Source organism: Syngnathus scovelli, chromosome 7, assembly GCF_024217435.2.
Source record: "Syngnathus scovelli strain Florida chromosome 7, RoL_Ssco_1.2, whole genome shotgun sequence".
Classification (NCBI taxonomy): Eukaryota; Metazoa; Chordata; class Actinopteri; order Syngnathiformes; family Syngnathidae; genus Syngnathus; species Syngnathus scovelli.
In genome coordinates this window covers 15,034,773-15,054,312 of record NC_090853.1, presented here as the reverse complement: position 1 = coordinate 15,054,312, position 19,540 = coordinate 15,034,773, and the positions used below count along the sequence as shown (strand labels likewise).

The following is a 19,540-nucleotide window of genomic DNA, read 5'->3' as shown; positions in this document are numbered from 1 at the left end:
TAAATACGATGAAATAAAATGATACAACTGGCATAAAAACAAGTATAAAAGACATAAAAATAAAACTCACCATTACGTTGAATTAGTGAGAGCACTGAGCTTGTTTCTCAGAAATGAGCCGGTCCCATCTAGGCGTAATCGGAGACAATGACACCCGAAGTGGTTAAGGTTTGTCTTTTAATGCAGGAAGCTTAGTCTCCATGTGCCGAAGCAGTTTTGAAGGCTTCATTGCCTCGTTAGCTAGCCTGCCGCCACATATTATGCAGAGTGGGCTTGGCGCGTCAGAGTCACCTGTGGCGATAAATCCATATTTTAAGTAGGACTCCAGAAAGTTTCTTTGAAATGCAGCTTTCCTTTTCTTAGAAGTCATAGCCTCTTCTTCTTCCGTCTCCTCGTTGGGCTTTTTACCCTTTCCAAAGAAGCTTTCCAAACATCTCTGTTTCTTGCTCATTTTTGCTTGCTTCGCGGACTCGACTGGGGTGACATGTCACGTGACCGAGACGAGCGTCTTGACCTGAACCAACGGATGTAATTGGGAGAGAATCGCCAATTTTTTTTATATTTTTCAAAATAAATTCTTACTTATTTTTGCTAGCTTTGCGGGCTCGACTGGGGAAACATGTCACGTGACCGGGACGAGCGTCTTGACCATTAATTAATTGATCGTCGATAAAGAAAAATATTTTGTTTTTTTCTGTGTCAAGTCAAGTCAAGTTTATTTGTATAACCCTAAATCACAAACAGTCTCAAAGGGCTTCACGTAGACAAAAATTGACAATTATTCTCAAAGCATCCCCTGATCTTAAGCTCCCAAAAGGGCAAGGAAAAACTCAAAAACCCTTGCCAGGGGAAAATGAGAAACCTTGAGAAGGGACCACAGATGGAAGGATCCCCCTTTCAGGATCACCAGGTTGTAATGGATGCAGAGAGGGCACAAGTAATACATAATATGAAAATCAATGAATAAATGGATGTCGGAGGTGCCCTCGATTGTCCTGGCAGTGTCTTCAAGGAGGTTGAGCTGCAGTTTCCTCATCTTGAATTGGTCCTCGAGAATCCAGCTAGCCGCTATCAGCTTTTGCGCCACCTAACCCCCTCCCCAGCCAGGGAGCGGGGTGGGCAGAGAGAACAAAACAAACTCCGGCCGTATCGGCCACTACAAGTTAGTTAAGGGCCATCTCATAGAAATGTGTCTTTAAACGTGTCTTAAATGTTTCTACTGAGGTAGTAGTTCTAATATCCATTGGTAGGGCATTCCAAAGCTCTGGAGCCCGAATAGAGAATGGTCTAGAACCTGCAGACATTTTCTTGGCCCTCGGTGTAACTAAAAGACTAGCGTTTTGCGAACGAAGGTTACAAGACGGAACATAAGGAATGACTAGGTCGACGAGATATGAAGACGCTAAGCCATGCAGTGATTTATAGGTTAGTAGAAGAACCTTGAAGTCACATCTTAAATGGACCGGGAGCCAATGTAATTTGGCTAATATTGGGGTAATGTGATCAAATTTTCTTGACCGTGAGAGCAGCCTTGCAGTGGCATTTTGCACTAACTGTAGACTTTTGATACTGGACTTAGGAAGACCAGAGAATAATACATTACAGTAGTCCAGGCGCGACGTGACGAACGCATGTATAATAGTTTCTGCATCCCCGGTCGAGAGGATAGGACGAATCTTAGCAATATTCCGAAGGTGAAAAAACATAATCCTGGTTATATTCTTAATGTGTTTTTGAAAGGAGAGCGTTTGGTCAAATATTACCCTGAGATTAGTTACCGTATCACTCTGAGTGATAGTACAGTTATCTATAGTTATAGTGGTTTCCTTAAATAAGTGTTGATAACGAGTAGGACCAATTTTCAACATCTCAGTTTTATCTGGGTTAAGACGAAGGAAGTTGAGAGACATCCATTGCTTGATCTCCGCAAGGCACGCCTCAAGATTACAACAGTCCCGCGGATCTGTCATCGATAACGGCATAATTGGGTGTCATCCGCGTAGCATTGAAAACTAATATTATATTTACGTATTATGTCCCCAAGCGGAATCATATAAATATTAAATAAAATCGGTCCGAGTACCGATCCCTGTGGGACACCGCACGCAACATTATAGAGCTCAGAGGACGTATTGCTATGGACCACTCGGTGCGTCCTGTCTGATAGATAGGAATTGAACCAGGTGAGTGCTGACCCTGAGATACCAACACAACTTTTAAGACGCCCTAATAAAATATCGAAGTCTACAGTGTCAAAGGCAGCACTAAGATCGAGTAGTAACAATACAGACGACGTATTTGAATCCATAGCTATGAGGAGATCATTAGTCACTTTAGCAAGTGCTGTCTCTGTAGAATGATTAGCTCTAAAAGCAGACTGAAAAGAGTCATATCGATTATTAGCGACCATGTAATCAATAAGCTGCTGCGCTACTACTTTTTCAAGAAGTTTTGCTATGAATGGGAGGTTGGCCTATAATTACTGAGACAGTCCGGGTCAAGATTTGCTCGTTTAAGTAACGGTTTAATAATAGCGGTTTTAAAGGCTGTTGGCACTATCCCAGAGGAAACAGACAGATTGATTATATTTAAGACGGACGGTCCTAAAATTGGAAATAATTCTTTAAGTAGTTTGACTGGAAGCGGGTCGAGTAAACTGTGCGGCTTGGCGGCCCGGTACCAAGTGACCCACGGACCGGTACCGGTCCGCGGCCCGGTGGTTGGGTTGGCCTACAAAACCCACTGATAAAAATACCCATATTGTTAGGGTTTTCCAGGTTATCTTTATCATAGGATTATGTTGGAATGTAGACTATAATGATTAACCAATCTTGTCTTGCTCTCACAACGCAGTAAAATAAAGTGGTTGCTTCCTCTGCTTGAGTGACCAGCTGCAGAGGAAGCATTCAAAGTTGTTCTGTTTCCCACAACATCGTAAAACACCCCCTGCTCTGATCTTACCAGAGACCGGGGGTTGACCAAACCTGTCCACTCTCACCCCCACTCTGTTCCTCCTAATAAATATGCCCTTGCAGGAAGGAGACGTTCAGATTTTCATTCCTTGAGCGAGTGAACTCTCCACCTGCAGGTGTCTAAAAGGACTTACTTGTCTCCCGTGTGGTTCTTGCAAAATAAGTTGGAGTGAGCAAATCTCTAACACATATGGCAATAGGTCATTCCTGGAATAGATGCAGAAGAGTGGAGTGTCAGTTTTACTGCATTTCCAGTCAACACAACTCAAGTTGTTACGTGACATATAATTAATGGGCAGGGGTGGCTACACTTCTTCAGCTTACCTACTATAAAAATGCAATTCATATGTATTTTTGAATGAGTATTTGATTATAAAGATAGCGTGCATATTAATGAAGTTTTGCGTGTAAAAATGCTGACTTTGAGTTGACTAGGTTCCGTGTAATCCCTTGGCAGATAAGATTTTAAGTATAAAGACAATAAATATGATTGAAAAATACAATTTTACAATTTAGTATTGTTTATATGAAAATATCTAAGTTGGTGTGGCTTGCAAAATCGCAATAAAGCTCAAGTCAAGTCAAGTTTATTTGTATGGACGTAAATCACAAGCAGTCACAAAGGGCTTCGCATAAACAAACAAATTGACAATTATTCTCAAAGCATCCCCTGATCTTAAGCTCTGTATAATTTGTTATTATCTTATTCTAATGACAGCACACTTGATGGCTCATACAAGTAAGTTTTGCAAAATAATTGAGTCAAAAGGGGCGCACATCTCATCATGTTTGGACACTTTTTCCTTTTCAGTAAGTTGACCTCAATGCCATTGTTAGTCGTGATTGTCCCAATCTCATTAATCACCCCAGATAAATTCAGATGAAACTGTGTTGCAATTTTGGATGCATGTAAATCCTAGTCATATCCTCTTGAAAAAGGTAGCACATGAATGCAGGAACTGGCTGTAATGGAAATCTAAGCTATTACAACATAGGTAGTGCAGATGTCCTGCTCTGTTGGATGTTCACTACAATATAGCTAAAGCAACAAATGTCCATTAAACATTAAAGGGAGGGTAAAGCGAGCCCAACATTGGCACTTACGTATGTGGTAGAACTGTATTAAATAATAATGTCACCCTGACTACGTCACAGAAGGAAGCGATCACCATCTCCCCATTAGAAATTATTGTATGATGACTTCAACAGCCTCTCCATGGCTGATTTAAAAGCAAGAAATGAGCAGCCTCTCCACGGCTAAAGTGCTCTGTCACGTCTGTCTATTTCCTTTTACCAGTACCAACATATGCAAACACAACGCGTTCTGAGAGGCTTTATGTCAGCTGAATTGTTCATACGTCGTTATATAGTTAATTGAAATTTGTAAGGGTTCGTTTGATTTACATTTTCCGTAAAGTCCATGTATGGGGTACTACCTCTGCCGTCGATCCGAAAATTTGTATGTATAAGCTTCCAGTGTACGTCGTGTTGGATTTTGGTTCACAATTTAGGAAGCGCACTATCTGTGCCTCACGGCAAAAGCCAGAGCCAATCACCTGTTATCCAATTTACTCCATGCGTGTTCGTTGTCTTTTGCAATGTAAGGGAAAAGACTGAGACACCGAAACAAAATTTAGACTTACACAGGTTGGTTCAGTTCAATCACAATTCTTGTTAAGAAAGCTCTGTTTTCAGGAAAGTACAAAATACAGCCTTTCGTGCGACCATGCTCAAGAGCAGAAAGTCTCCATTCAGAAAAGGCAACGTTCAAGGTTCTTTGGTCAGCTTATATTCAGTTGCACATGCCAGTGTGGGCCGAGTTTGATGGCCGATGAGTCTTTGGGGTGGGACAAGTTCGCAGGAGAGTTTGATTCCATGGGTGTTGATTATGGGCGATTCGATGTGTGTGGGGGCTGTTGTTTTCCTTTTCGTCTTTCGACCTTGGCGATCATCTTTGGCCGGGTTCTTGGCTGCCTCCCTCTGGCACCTGCTGGATTTATCTCCAAGTGACCTTCCTGTAAACATTTTCCTCCATACTTGCACATACACTGTCGCACCTCGTCCATTCATCATCCTTCCACTTTTGTCATTTTGTACGGATTTATGTGAAGTTTTGTGTGTGACATCATCAATTCGTTAATGTTCCCTGACTATGCAAAGTTCTTACTCACCACTTACAATGCATTTGTTTGTTTGTCACATTCTTAGTTTAATCATGCTTCCGACCGTAGTTTTCATTATTAGTCAAAACATTTTCTTTCTGTCCAGAACATTCAATAGGCAAAATACGACGTCACATCAAGCATAAATCAAAACATAAGATATAATCAAGTACAAAACATTCTTTGACCTCTTGGGCCGTATCCGTGAATTAGAACAACATTAGGCATGCATTAAACAGTTCCTTAAGGGTCATTATGCTATTCAGGCAATATATCAACAAACATTTGTTATTTTAAAGTGCACAGAAATACATATCAGATCATGAAGTTATAAAAACCTATGTCATCACCATATATAAAAATGTCTAGTTATGTCTTCTTTATTGGTTTGGTGTGCAGGTATAATTATATGCTTAAAATGTTTCTTTTATTAATTTAATATGTGAATATACTTGTCTGCTTATGTACTTTATTCAATGAGGTTCGAGCACATCTGTTTTTGTAGCTAGGCAGGACTTTTTGTATTTCGACCCCATTCCGTCAATCGCCAAAAATCTTATTTTGTTCTAGCTTTATTTCGTTGTATTCAGAGTGCTTGCAGAAATCTTAAAACCATTGACTCCAGGAATCCTGAAATAAGACTTTCGTTTCAGGTCTTCAAACTTTTTTTTATTGTTATTACTAGGAGCGCAGTGGCCCCTAATATTACATTTTAGAGGCGCAAGTAGAAAATTTGCGGTCAAGAGGTAAAAACTAAACTCTTTTCCCTTACCTGCGATTAAGGTCATTCAAAGCATTTTAAAATCATTCCAAAACCTTGTTGTTGAATAGTATGCATCTTCAGGAATTTTAGTTAGCTACTTTTACACAATAATGTTGTAAAGAAACATAATACTTTCAAATACAAGGAAATAGTAAAATGAAATACAATAAATTTGGGAACTTGCCTCACATATTTCTATAAGAAATGCTTGATGGCTTAAAAGGGTGTCACCACTGGTCGACTCCTCTGGTGCGCTGTGCTGTAGCCGGTGGTAAATTGGATGATTTACGTAATTAAATACTCGTAACTTGATGAATTCTTGACATATTTGACATACCGTATTTGCCGGTGTACAGGTCGACTCCGTGTATAAGTCGACCCCCTAAAATTCGACGGAAATTTACGATTTTATGATATATTCTTTGTATAAGTCGAGCTCAATTGTTGCATTATATTAAACTTCAAAATTCAATATGCGAAATTTATTGACGAAATGTGTTCAAATTCCGGGAGGCCGTGCACATGCGGCTGTTTATAAGCACCGCGGAGGAGATCGCGCAGCCTCATTCGACTTCCAGCGGCCGGCGAGCTCGCGCACGCCGCCCGGCACTAACGGGAGGCCGGAAATAGCTCCAAGCCGAGCGGATCGGCACTTTATAAGCACCGCGGAGGAGATCGCGGAGCCTCATTCGACTTCCAGAGGCCGGCGAGCTCGCGCACCCGCCCGGCACATCCGGGAGGCCGTGCGCACGCGCCAAGTGGCCGAAAATAGCCCCCGCCGAGCAGATCGGCTGTTTATAAGCACCGCGGAGGAGATCGCGGAGCCTCATTCGACTTCCAGCGGCCGGCGAGCTCGCGCACGCCGCCCGGCACATCCGGGAGGCCGTGCGCACGCGCCAAGTGGCCGAAAATAGCCCCCGCCGAGCGGATCGGCTGTTTATAAGCACCGCGGAGGAGATCGCTGAGCCTCATTCGACTTCCAGCGGGCCGCGCACTCGCGCACGCCGCCCGGCACATCCGGGAGGCCGTGCGCACTCGCCGAGTGGCCGAAAATAGCCCCCGCCGAGCGGATCGGCTGTTTATAAGCACCGCGGAGGAGATCGCTGAGCCTCATTCGACTTCCAGCGGGCCGCGCACTCGCGCAAGCCGCCCGGTTCAAATTTTCTAAGTGCAACGCACAATGAGATGCATGAGAAACGGCCATGGTTACCATCACATTTGAAGCGATGAATACGAAGTTAAATTTTATGACTCGTGTATAAGTCGAGGTCGATTTTTTTCGGTCGATTTTGGATCGAAAAAGGTCGACCAATACACCGGCAAATACGGTAAACAGATTGGTTTATTACAAGCCTTAGCAACGTGGCTATGACTCAAACTGAATGTTTTTTTAAACACAGCACAATTCTCCCTAATTCATCTCTGACATTTGAAAATGAGTCTGTACTCCATTGACTGTAATGTTATGGGCGCCCAGCCTACCCTGTGGTGATGTCGGTTCAGATTGGCTCACAGGGTGAATAAGATACCTACCGTAATTTCCGGACTATAAGCCGCACCGGACTATAAGCCGCACCAGCTAAAATTCAGGGATATTTTAGTTTTTTTCTTACATAAGCCGCACCGGACTATAAGCCGGACTATAAGTTTTTTGCAAAGAAAGACAGTACACAGAAAGCCGTAAAAATCCATAAATACGCCGCGCCGCCATTTAAGCCTCAGGGTTCAAAGTAACCTTCTGAATAAAATGCATTAAAAGTTCACATTCATTACATTCATTGTTTTTGGTGAGCAAAATGTCAGAAGAATTTAATTTAAATGCTGATTGATTGGGTTTTAATACAATGCAGATGGTCCAAACAGCGCCACTCTGAGTCACATGGCAGAGTAAGAGAAAGGTTTTAGAGCCCTTTGACGCAGGTAACCTAGCGTGCATTCCTACTAAAGCTCATAATAGTCACAAACAACACAGCCAGAATAAGCAGCAGCCATAGTAGTGTTTTATAATAGTATTTTTGTTGTTGTTTTTTCTTCAAGATACCGCACAACAGTGGTCCACAGCCTTTTTACGAGTGTATAAAAGTGATCAAGTCATCACAAAAATCAGGAAAAAAATCTTATATAAGCCGCACCTGACTATAAGCCGACTATAAAATTTTGGAAAAAAGTCACGGCTTATAGTCCGGAAATTACGGTAAGACTTTGCACAGGAAGTCAGCAATATCATTGAGTCATGTCGGAGCGGTCCAAAGTCTTCAATCTTGTCTTCCATAAACCCTGTCACATGATTCAGAGCAGAGTGATTACATTTATGAGTTAGATTGTATTTAATAAGGTGATGTGATTTCATTTATCATTGTCAGTTAAATGGTCCTCTCCTGTGCAGGTGTTCCTAAGAGATCTGGAATGGGGACGTCAACAGCAGCAGAGCCTCTGGAAAAAGCTTCACTTCCGAAGGGTGGAGAAAGGCATCCGTCAAACGCTACACATGCTGGAGAAAGACACGGCACCTCCATCTGCATGAGCCAATAACTGGAACACTCTCAATAATACTAGTTCTTAACATTCATTATTCATTTTGAAAGCCACCACTCGTTGTGGTCCTCCACATGGGTGTTCGTGTCATTACACAAACACCCATTTAGACCAAAAACAGTTAGCAGACATTCTCTGTATATCACAGCCAAGGGTTGCCTCTTCATAAGATGAACATATTTTATAAGATGAGCAATATGTCTAAAAGAAATACATCACAGGAAAAACAATCAAAGGAAAAATATTTCTGAAAATCCCAACTCTATTTTACTAGGCGTTTTTGCCTTTTTCTTAAGAGTAATTTAACATGCATGAACACATGCACAGGTTGAGAGTCTTGAAGTGGATTTAATAAATGATTTGCATTTCATTCTTTATAAAAGATCAAAAATACTGTATAGAATAAGCAGCTCAAAACTGTCTAATTGTTTAGCACTTTTGTCGGTTGAAGCGGGTTCGTACAGTATATCAGTAAGAATGTGTTTAATGCGCGTGACAGCTGCAGAGAGTCTATTGTGCGTTGGAAGAGAAATGAAACATTTAGCCACAGAAAAAAAAAGATTTCTATGGTATGATGCAATGTTAATTACAGGGCAGGGTAGCACATCGAAACAAAAAAACACAAAGCTACGTTTTTACTTTTACAAGCATGTGGGTTTAGAAAGTAACATGATGTTACATATAAACTAATGTTAGGCTATTGCCATGATGTCGTTAAAGAACAAATCTTCAATATATATATATATATATACCGTATTTGCCGGTGTATAAGTCGACTCGGTGTATAAGTCGACCCCCTAAAATTCGACGGAAATTTACGATTTTATGATATATCCTTTGTATAAGTCGAGCTCAATTGTTGCATTATATTAAACTTCAAAATTCAATATGCGAAATTTATTGACGAAATGTGTTCAAATTCCGGGAGGCCGTGCGCATGCGGCTGTTTATAAGCACCGCGGAGGAGATCGCGGAGCCTCATTCGACTTCCAGCGGCCAGCGCACTCGCGCACGCCGCCCGGCACCACCGGGAGGCCGTGCACACGCGCCAAGTGGCCGGAAATAGCTCCCGCCGAGCGGACCGGCTCTTTATAAGCACCGTGGAGGAGATCGCAGAGCCTCATTCGACTTCCAGCAGCCGGCAAGCTCGCGCACGCCGCCCGGCACATCCGGGAGGCCATGCGCACGCGCCAAGTTGCCGGGAATACCTCCCGCGGAGCGGATCGGCTGTTTATAAGCACCGCGGAGGAGATCGCGGAGCCTCATTCGACTTCCAGCAGCCGGCGAGCTCGCGCACGCCGCCCGGCACAGCCGGGAGGCCGTGCACACGCGCTGGGTGGCCGAAAATAGCTCCGGCCGAGCGGTTCGGCACTTTATAAGCACCGCGGATGAAATCGCGGAGCCTCATTCGACTTCCAGCGGGCTGCGCACTCGCGCACGCCGCCCGGTTCAAATTTTCTAAGTGCCAACGGCTCTTGGGCCATAAAGAGTCCGCCTCGGCTGGTTCCCCATGTCGGCCAGAACAAGTGAAAATTCGGCCTCTTCCCCTGGAAGTCCGGCCAAGTTTGGCGAATATTTTCTAAGTGCCAACGACTCAACCGCCGTAAAGTGTCCGCCTCGGCTGCTTCCCCATGTCGGCCACCACAAGTGAAAATTCGGCCTCTTCCCCTGGAAGTCTGGCCAAGTTTGGCAAATATTTTCAAAGTGCGAACGACTCAACCGCCGTAAAGTGTCCGCCTCGGCTGGTTCCCCGTGTCGGCCACCACAAGCGAAAATTCGGCCTCTTCCCCTGGAAGTCCGGCCAAGTTTGGCGAATATTTTCTAAGTGCCAACGACTCAACCGCCGTAAAGTGTCCGCCTCGGCGGGTTCCTCCGGTCGGCCAGAACAAGCCTTGGTTACCATCACATTTGAAGCGATGAATACGAAGTTAAATTTTATGACTCGGTGTATAAGTCGAGGTCGATTTTTTCGGTCGATTTTGGATCGAAAAAGGTCGACCAATACACCGGCAAATACGGTATATATATATATATATATATATACACACACACACACACACACACACACACACACACACACACACACACACACTCAAAAAAATTAAAGGAACAGTTTTTTATCAGGGTATGGCATGAATTCAATTAGACTTTTCTGATAAGGTTTTGGTCAGATACGTGGCAGAAGGGGTTGTTAATCAGTTTCAGCTGCATTGGTTTTGATGGAATTAACAACAGGTGCGCTAGAGGGGCACTACGAGATGGTCCCCAAAACAGGACTGGTTTTGCAGGTGGAGGCCATTTCAAGTTCCTCCCTCTTGATATTTTTTAACAGTTTTTCCACAAGTGTTGGCTTTAGCTAGAGTCATTATCACGACTGGGAGCATGAGGCGATTTCTTAACCCTCCTGAAGTTGCGCAGATTGTCCAACTCCTCAAGGATGGCACATCCATGCGTGCTGTTGCAAGAAGATTTGATGTGTCTCCCAGTACAATCTTCAGAGCATGGAGGAGATTCCAGGAGACAGGCAGTTACTCTAGGAGAGCTAGAAGGGACGTAGACGGTCCTCATTCCATCAGCAGGACCGATATCTGCTACTTTGTGCAAGGAGGAACAGGTTGAGCACTGCCCGAGCCCTACAGAATGACCTTCAGCAGGCTACTGGTGTGAATGTCTCTGCCCAAACAGTCTGAAACAGACTTCATGAGGGTGGCCTCAGGGCACGACGTAATGAAGTGGGCCCTGTGCTCATTGCACAGCACCGTGGAGCTCGATTGGCATTTGCCATAGAACAGCAGAATTGGCAAGTCCGCCACTGGCGCCCTGTGCTTTGAGATGATGAGATGAGAGCAGGTTTACCCTGAGCACCTGTGATAGACGTGAAAGAGTCTAGAGAAGCCAAGGAGAGCGCTATGCTGCCTGCAACATCATTCAGCATGACCGGTTCGGTGGTGGATCAGTGATGGTCTGGGGAGGCATTTCCATGGAGGGACGAACAGACCTCTACAGACTAGAGAACGGCAGTCTGACTGCCATTAGGTATCGGGATGAAATCCTTGCACCCGTGGTCAGACCCTACGCTGGTGCAGTAGGTCCTGGGTTCCTCCTGATCCACAACAATACCCGGCCTCATGTGGCAAGAGTATGCAGACAGTATCTGGAGGATGAAGGAATTGACACAATTGAGTGGCCCTCACGATCACCTGATCTAAACCCGATAGAACACCTCTGGGACATAATGTTTCGGTCCATCAGACGCCGCCAGGTTGCTCCTCAGACTTTACAGGAGCTTGCTGATGCCCTTAGACAGATCTGGGAGGACATCCCACAAGACATCATCCGTCGACTCATTAGGAGCATGCCGTGATGTTGTCAAGCATGCATACAAGCTCGAGTGGGCCACACAAGATATTGAAAACAATTTTGAGTTGCAAAAATTGAATTTAGGCAAAATGGACGAGCCTGCCACATCATTTTTTCGCTTTGATTTTTGGGGTGTCTTTATACTGAGTCCTCTGTAGGCTGAAAACGTTTATTTCCATCAAAAGATGTAGCATCCTTTTGTTCCTGAGACATTAAACTGTCCATATCAGTGTAGATATCCAACATTGTTTTTTTTCACCATTAAAATCTGATGTGTTTTCAAAGTTTTCCTTTAATTTTTTTGAGCAGTGTATATCTCCCTGTGTGGAGTTTGCATGTTCTCCCCTTGTCCGCGTGGGTTTTCTCCGGGCACTCCGGTTTCTTCCCACATCCCCGAAAACATGCTTGGTAGGCCGATTGAGCACTCCAAATTGCCCCTAGGTGTGAGTGCAAGTGCGGATGGTTGTCTCTGTGTGCCCTGTGATTGGCTGGCAACCAGTTCAGGGTGTCCCCCGCCTACTGCCCGATGACAGCTGGGATAGGCTCCAGCACGCCCGCGACCCCCATGGGGGTAAAGCCGTACACAAAATGGATGGACGGATGGATATATATATATGTGTGTGTATGTGATATATATATATATATAAAATCCACTCCCCCATCCGCTACTTTTCCATGCTTTTTCACATTTGCCGTTCTCATCCCTGTAATTTAATTAACATACTGACAAAGTGATTGATTTTGCTTTCTAGTATTGTAACGCTTGGACCTACATTTCAAAATGAATAATTTAAAATGAAAATAAACATCAGGAATACTGAATAACTTGTAGTTTTAAGTAATTTCTGTTAATAAATCATTTTAAACATTGTAAAGATGTGTCATCATGCGACTAAGCATTCACATAGATCATTGCCTTCGTCCTTCAGTTTTTTTGGTGGACCGTTGCTGGAAAATATTTTTGGGCCTTTGTAGATTTTTTTTCTATGAGTAACAAGTTCTTATCTGTATTTACTACCATGGATTGCAGAATAATAACTGAAATGGTCCAGTGTTGCATTATTTGTCATTCCTTTCTTTCTATTATAGGATATAATGTGGTCTAATAAGTGTTGTGATGCATGTCCTTTGCTGTATTGAGGAAAAACAGCTGTCTGTCCAACTTTTACTACAAATCCTATGCAATTAACAATTTTGCCTTATTGTTTGGAAAAAAATGTATAAGAATACAGATCTAATGTAAACCCTTAAATCTGTTCAGCTGTGCATCTTCAATAAAGACTCCCTCATTGCTTTCTTTCTCAATTGAATCAGTATTCTGCATTAAATAGTACATAACGCAGCACAGCACTGCCTGGTGAGATACTGAATTCTTCTGTCCTCAGCTTTGCCAGAGTTGAGGTCAGGCCTCTGTGAACCAAATAAAATAAATGACTCCCTTTGAGTCAGTGCGACCTTGAGTGTGTATGAGTGTGTAGTTTAGTTTGGAATAGGTTTAATTGGCAGAAGTTTAAGTCGTAGTAGTCCTCCATCAGTATTCATTCATTCGTTCGTTCATGTCACATATACTGTGGAACCACCAAAAATTGGAACAGATTTTTTTTTTTTTTTTTGGTGATGGTTGATGATGGTTGATTTTGCTTTCTAGTATTGTAACGCTTGGACCTACATTTCAAAATGAATAATTTAAAATGAAAATAAACATCAGGAATACTGAATAACTTGTAGTTTTAAGTAATTTCTGTTAATAAATCATTTTAAACATTGTAAAGATGTGTCATCATGCGACTAAGCATTCACATAGATCATTGCCTTCGTCCTTTTTGGTGGACCGTTGCTGGAAAATATTTTTGGGCCTTTGTAGATTTTTTTTCTATGAGTAACAAGTTCTTATCTGTATTTACTACCATGGATTGCAGAATAATAACTGAAATGGTCCAGTGTTGCATTATTTGTCATTCCTTTCTTTCTATTATAGGATATAATGTGGTCTAATAAGTGTTGTGATGCATGTCCTTTGCTGTATTGAGGAAAAACAGCTGTCTGTCCAACTTTTACTACAAATCCTATGCAATTAACAATTTTGCCTTATTGTTTGGAAAAAAATGTATAAGAATACAGATCTAATGTAAACCCTTAAATCTGTTCAGCTGTGCATCTTCAATAAAGACTCCCTCATTGCTTTCTTTCTCAATTGAATCAGTATTCTGCATTAAATAGTACATAACGCAGCACAGCACTGCCTGGTGAGATACTGAATTCTTCTGTCCTCAGCTTTGCCAGAGTTGAGGTCAGGCCTCTGTGAACCAAATAAAATAAATGACTCCCTTTGAGTCAGTGCGACCTTGAGTGTGTATGAGTGTGTAGTTTAGTTTGGAATAGGTTTAATTGGCAGAAGTTTAAGTCGTAGTAGTCCTCCATCAGTATTCATTCATTCGTTCGTTCATGTCACATATACTGTGGAACCACCAAAAATTGGAACAGATTTTTTTTTTTTTTTTTTGGTGATGGTTGATGTCCCAAGTTGCTCAGATTTAAACACAAAATGTAACCATAAATAATAATGTACCCATAAATAAGAATGTGAATTCTCCAATGAAGTAGCGGTTCACTCACCTGACATTTTCTACTCAGTGACAAAGGGCCTCATTTACTAAAATAATGCGTAGCAACGTTCGTGCTCTGAGCATACATTGATATAAACACAAAATCATCGTCGGATTCTGGACACATGCGTACTAGCCCATTTCATTTGCACAACTGTTAATCAGAATTCATTCTAAACGACAGTGCGTGCATGCAGCACACCTATTTGAATAGCACGACACCCCCCCAAAATAAAAGGATTAAGTGGGTTAAAAGGGACGATCATAAATTCCTCAGTCCTTATCCTATGTTCAAAAGGTTCATATCAAAATATTCATGCAATTGGAAAACTTGCTGAAACACTGAACTTCACAACATGATAAAGATATAAATCATTTTTAATTCATTTCAAACTTAAATTTGAGAATGAAAACACAAAAAAAATAAATTATGAGGCGATCAGTAAAATTTTTCAAATCGACTGCAAGGAATAAATATAGTATATTAGAGCAGTGTTTCCCAACCAGTGTGCCGCGGCACACTGGTGTGCCGTGAGAGATGTTCAGCTGTGCCGTGGGAAATTGTCCAACATTAAATACCGAGCGAATTGTAAACAGGATTACCAAACCACAGGTCAGTTAACGCAATGCTAATCGTGCATGCGTGGCAAATCGGAGAATCTTGAGATTTCATGTTGTGGCATCGGCACATACTCAGTTTATGTGTGTGTTGCTGTTAGTGTTGGCTCGCGAGTGAACGATTCGTTCAAAAGGACAAATTTTATTTCAGTGAACACGAGTGAAGGAATCACTTCCTGAAGCGAAACGAAGAAGAAAATGACGTTTTCGTTCCGATGGAAATCAGAGCATGTAGTTCAACGGGAGAACCTGGATTGCTCCTAAAACAGTAAACAAAGCCATATTGATTCTTTTGGATTCTGATCACAATCACTTTCAATAGTTTATTTCTTACACTGTCTAAAACCTTTTTTCAAAAACTGTCACTTTCATTTACAAAAGAAATACAATTTAAAGAATATTAGTATTTATCTTTATTCAATTATTCGACTCCCCATACATATATAGGAATAGGTCTTTTGTTGTAATATAACTGATTTTAATACAGAAGCTGGTGTAACACTTAACAGATTTTAGTTGGTGGTGTGCCTCGAGATTTTTTCCAATGAAAAGGTGTGCCGTGAATGAAAAAAGGTTGGGAAACACTGTATTAGAGCATAGACACATTTGTATTCATGCCACTCAGCGATGCGTGGGCCTATAGGATCTAATTGACGGTTGTCATTTGTCAACTGTAAATTTGTGAAAATGTCCTGGTTACTGCACTCAGGGTGTTTTCACACCTGGACCCTTTTAAAAGAACCAAAGTCAGGCCTCTTTAAGTTGACCAAAAAGTGGACCAAGAGGAAACAAACTCAGTTCTTTTTGTGTTCACATTGTGAGTGTATTTCAAAGAGAACCGAGTTCTCTTTCTTGTCAGTTCAGCCTTGATGGGGCCTCAGTCCTCTTTCTGTTCACACTAGGTCCTCTCGAGCTCTCACACTCCCACTGCACTGCATTCTGGGTAGTTTTCAGTTGGAGCAAAATGTCTGCTGCTGTGCTTGCACTTGTGTGTTTTCTGGTGAAATTAGCGCACAATACAAGTGAAAATAGAGTTACATATGAACACAAAAAGCGTTTGAGGAAACTACAAAGAAGACTGGCATGGCGGAGAAGAACTTTGTTGCAACAAAAAATGATCAAACAACATCTGAATCTGGCAACATTTATGACTTCAGCTTTCACCTGAAAGGCATGAATGAATGAATGAATGAATGAATGAATGAATGAATGAATGAATGAATGAATGAATGAATGAATGGGGAGACAGTGATGGGGGTTCAGAGGATAAGGGTGGAAACAGTGTGGAGAGAAACAGCTAGTGTACATGGGAATATTATTAGGGCACTGAGATAGATAGATAGATAGATAGATAGATAGATAGATAGATAGATAGATAGATAGATAGATAGATAGATAGATAGATAGATAGATAGATAGATAGATAGATAGATAGATAGATAGATAGAACTGAAATAGACAAATAGATAGAATTGAGAGGCAGATAGAATTGAGATAGACAGATATATAGAACTGAAATAGACAAATATCATGTTATGTTTGATGTTGAAATATTGATATTTGTTAACAGAGCATGCTGGACAAAACCAAGGTCTCACCTTTGGTGGGAGAGCACAAGTACTTGGACTGACACTGACTGGAGGCGTAATTTCAGGATGGGCAGGGATACCTTCCACTACCTTTGCCACCAGTTGAGGCCATACCTTGAGCGGCAGAGAACTCGGTACAGGATACCTCTAACTGTGGAGCACTGCCTTGCTGTTACACTATGGAGGCTCTCTACTAATATAGAGTACCGTTCAATCTCACATCTCTTTGGTATAGGTCTCTCCACTGCCTGCATGATCACACATGAAACCGTCTCTGCCATTGTACATGTACTCAAGTCACGCTTCATCAGTGTCCCAAGAAGCACTGGTTTGAGGGATATAATCAATGGCTTCAGGGATAAATGGGGGCTTCCTCAGTGTGCTGGGGTTATTGATGGTGTCTTTGAAATCCCCTGACTCCCCACTTCTTCGCATTTTGTCTCGAGTAGCTAAATACTTCTGTCTTAGTTTTTTCACTTTTATTCTGCATTGTATAGAAGTTCTATCAAAACCGGCTGCTTTCATTCTCTCAGAAAATTCTTGAAATACTTTCGCATTACGGTGGGTCGTAGATAATTGTGATTTAATGCTGTCGTCGTTCCAAATTTCCAAAAGACATTCCGTTTCGTCTTCTCCCCAAACTATGCCACGACCAGGTGCCGTGGCAGAACTTTGAACGGCACATGCTTCTCTACGTTTACTATTAGAACCACCGTCACGACCACGACTTGCTGCTGCCATACTTCGGATTCTCTGTTCTCTACAGTTTTGTTTTTGCGCCTGCAGTCACGTGACCAATCTACGGCAAGCCAAGGAGGTTACAATACAGTGCAAAAAGGCGAAGTGAACACAGTGCGCTTTGTTCTTCAAAATGCACAGATTAGGTGAACCGTACCGTTAGTTTTAAAGGGGGTCTGAGTACGGTTTGTTAGGTTACGGATTCTAGTTATTGATCTGAGTCCAAATTGCGATCAACACTTAACACATAAATTGCTATGTCCTAATCCACACACTGGCGCACCTAACAATTTTGCGAGTTCGTTCTGTCAAAGAGAAGACCAGTAGATCAATCAGATCAAATTTACCAATTGTTTATTCCTGACAAAGCGCACTAATACAGGCCTGGGTCCCGGGTCCCTCACACTAAAACTCGTGCGTTTTTGTGACCGCCAAAAGACGACACATTCTTCCGGGTTGCCCAGTTTTAAAGAAACACAATATGAATATTAAAGCATGCAAAACATTGTGAGATGATTGGTCGATGGCCATCTCCTCCCCATGTCGGTGTTATCGCTGAGGTCAGGTGGTTGGATTTCCCCGCGAAGCCCGACCACATAGACGTGCTGTTGTTCTCGTTTCTCACCGACCTTGAGGTGTTCTCGTCCGTTACTCCCTGTCTGGGCCTATCCACAACACTTCAACGAAAACAAGTTCATGCAGTTTGCCTGCACATTCTTCGCCACCCACCAATCCACACGAGCACTCCAATACTAGATATTAATATGATTATAAGTTTAACACAACCTTAAAATATGTTTGCAAACTCCCGAAAGCACATTTCCCTTTAGGTTGGCGTGTTCACATATGCACAAAAAATGCTGAGTCATCGATCTGAGTTCGTTTAGAGGGCTGAAAGGGACCAAGTGTGAAAACACCCTCATACGAGGACTCTGACACTTGGGATTAATGCGAGCGACTCGATGGATTTTCTGGGTCTGCTCTTGCATAAGAGGTGGTCAACTGACACACAGCGCCGCGAATACTGTCACATACAGTACAGAAGCACTTCCAAGCACTTGAACGTAAATGTGCAGTGTCCCTTTCACCTTTTTTATTTCAGACATATTGTAAATTTTGTTTAAAAAAACTACTGTTAAAATGATTATTGTTTATATGAACAACTGTAGTTCTAATACGTTTTGCACCTTGGGTATGTGTTTTTTGACGTTTGGACAGCATCTGATCTTTCATTAGTTGTGCAAACGCAGGGTCTGACGATGTTCTACATTTCTTTGCAAAATACGCACAAATACAAGTATAAAGAAATTGATGAATCACTCGTTACGCATATTTTCCAAACAAATCTGTGCGCACGCATGTTAGTAAACGAGGGCCACTGTGATTCTTTCTATCTTTACAGTATTTTTTTTATTAACAGGGTCACCAACCTTTTTGGAAGTGAGATTTACTTCTTTAGTGTAGATTAATGCTACCAGTTGGATACACATTTCAGAAATAGCAAATTTACTCAAATTACCTTTAATTGATTACCTCAATGAGCCCCGAGGAGCAGGAGGCAAGGATACTCCAGCCAACTACCCACTGCGCTATTGTCGCTTCAAGCGTTTTTTTTTTGACGGAGCAAACCTAAGCAAACAGATAGTTTGAAAGAACCAATCAGTAAAGAGCAGACGTGACGTTGAAGAAAAAAAACCCACGACTCTTCAGATCAAAGCTTCCAGTGCCGGCAGATTATTGGGTTTTAATGACTGTGTTTTTCTGGATATTTAAAATTGATTTAATGCCGAATGATGTGAACAAACCCGTCTCTCCTGTGTGCCATTTTGAATGAGGATGGACTTCCGCTGTCGAAGACTGACCTTGCGCACTTAAACACAGCAGGCACTTCTGGAACTGCAGTGGCATATCAAGATTCGATCAAAAAAAAAAAACTCCACAATTTATTGGTGATCATACAATCTTTGAATACCTTCTATTAACATGTTGCAGATATATCACATTGTCATTCAACATGGGCCCAAATATTGGTGACAGAGGGAACCGGCAGCACTGAACTGATCACCGACTGAACTGATCACCTAATCGCTGAATCACACCAGAATCCCGGAACTTCTCAAGAAACAGCAGAAGACAGTTTTAGTTTGCGAACCACTCTTTTTAAGCTCTATTTTAATAATGGCATTTTAAAATGAGT

At 42.1% G+C, this 19,540-nt stretch overlaps 1 protein-coding gene across 2 annotated transcripts in view; it reads left to right on the top strand.

Annotated features, from left to right (window-relative positions):
* The window catches only part of nlrx1 (NLR family member X1), a 51,892-nt gene extending 37,901 nt beyond the window's left edge, over nt 1-13,991 (top strand). For both annotated transcript variants that reach the window (XM_049725696.2, XM_049725695.2), the window contains one exon: nt 8,284-13,991. In XM_049725696.2, coding sequence (XP_049581653.1) covers nt 8,284-8,421 — 138 coding nt within the window. In that variant the 3' untranslated portion in view covers nt 8,422-13,991. The remainder of the gene's footprint in view (nt 1-8,283) is intronic.
* Nucleotides 13,992-19,540: the final 5,549 nt, after the last annotated feature.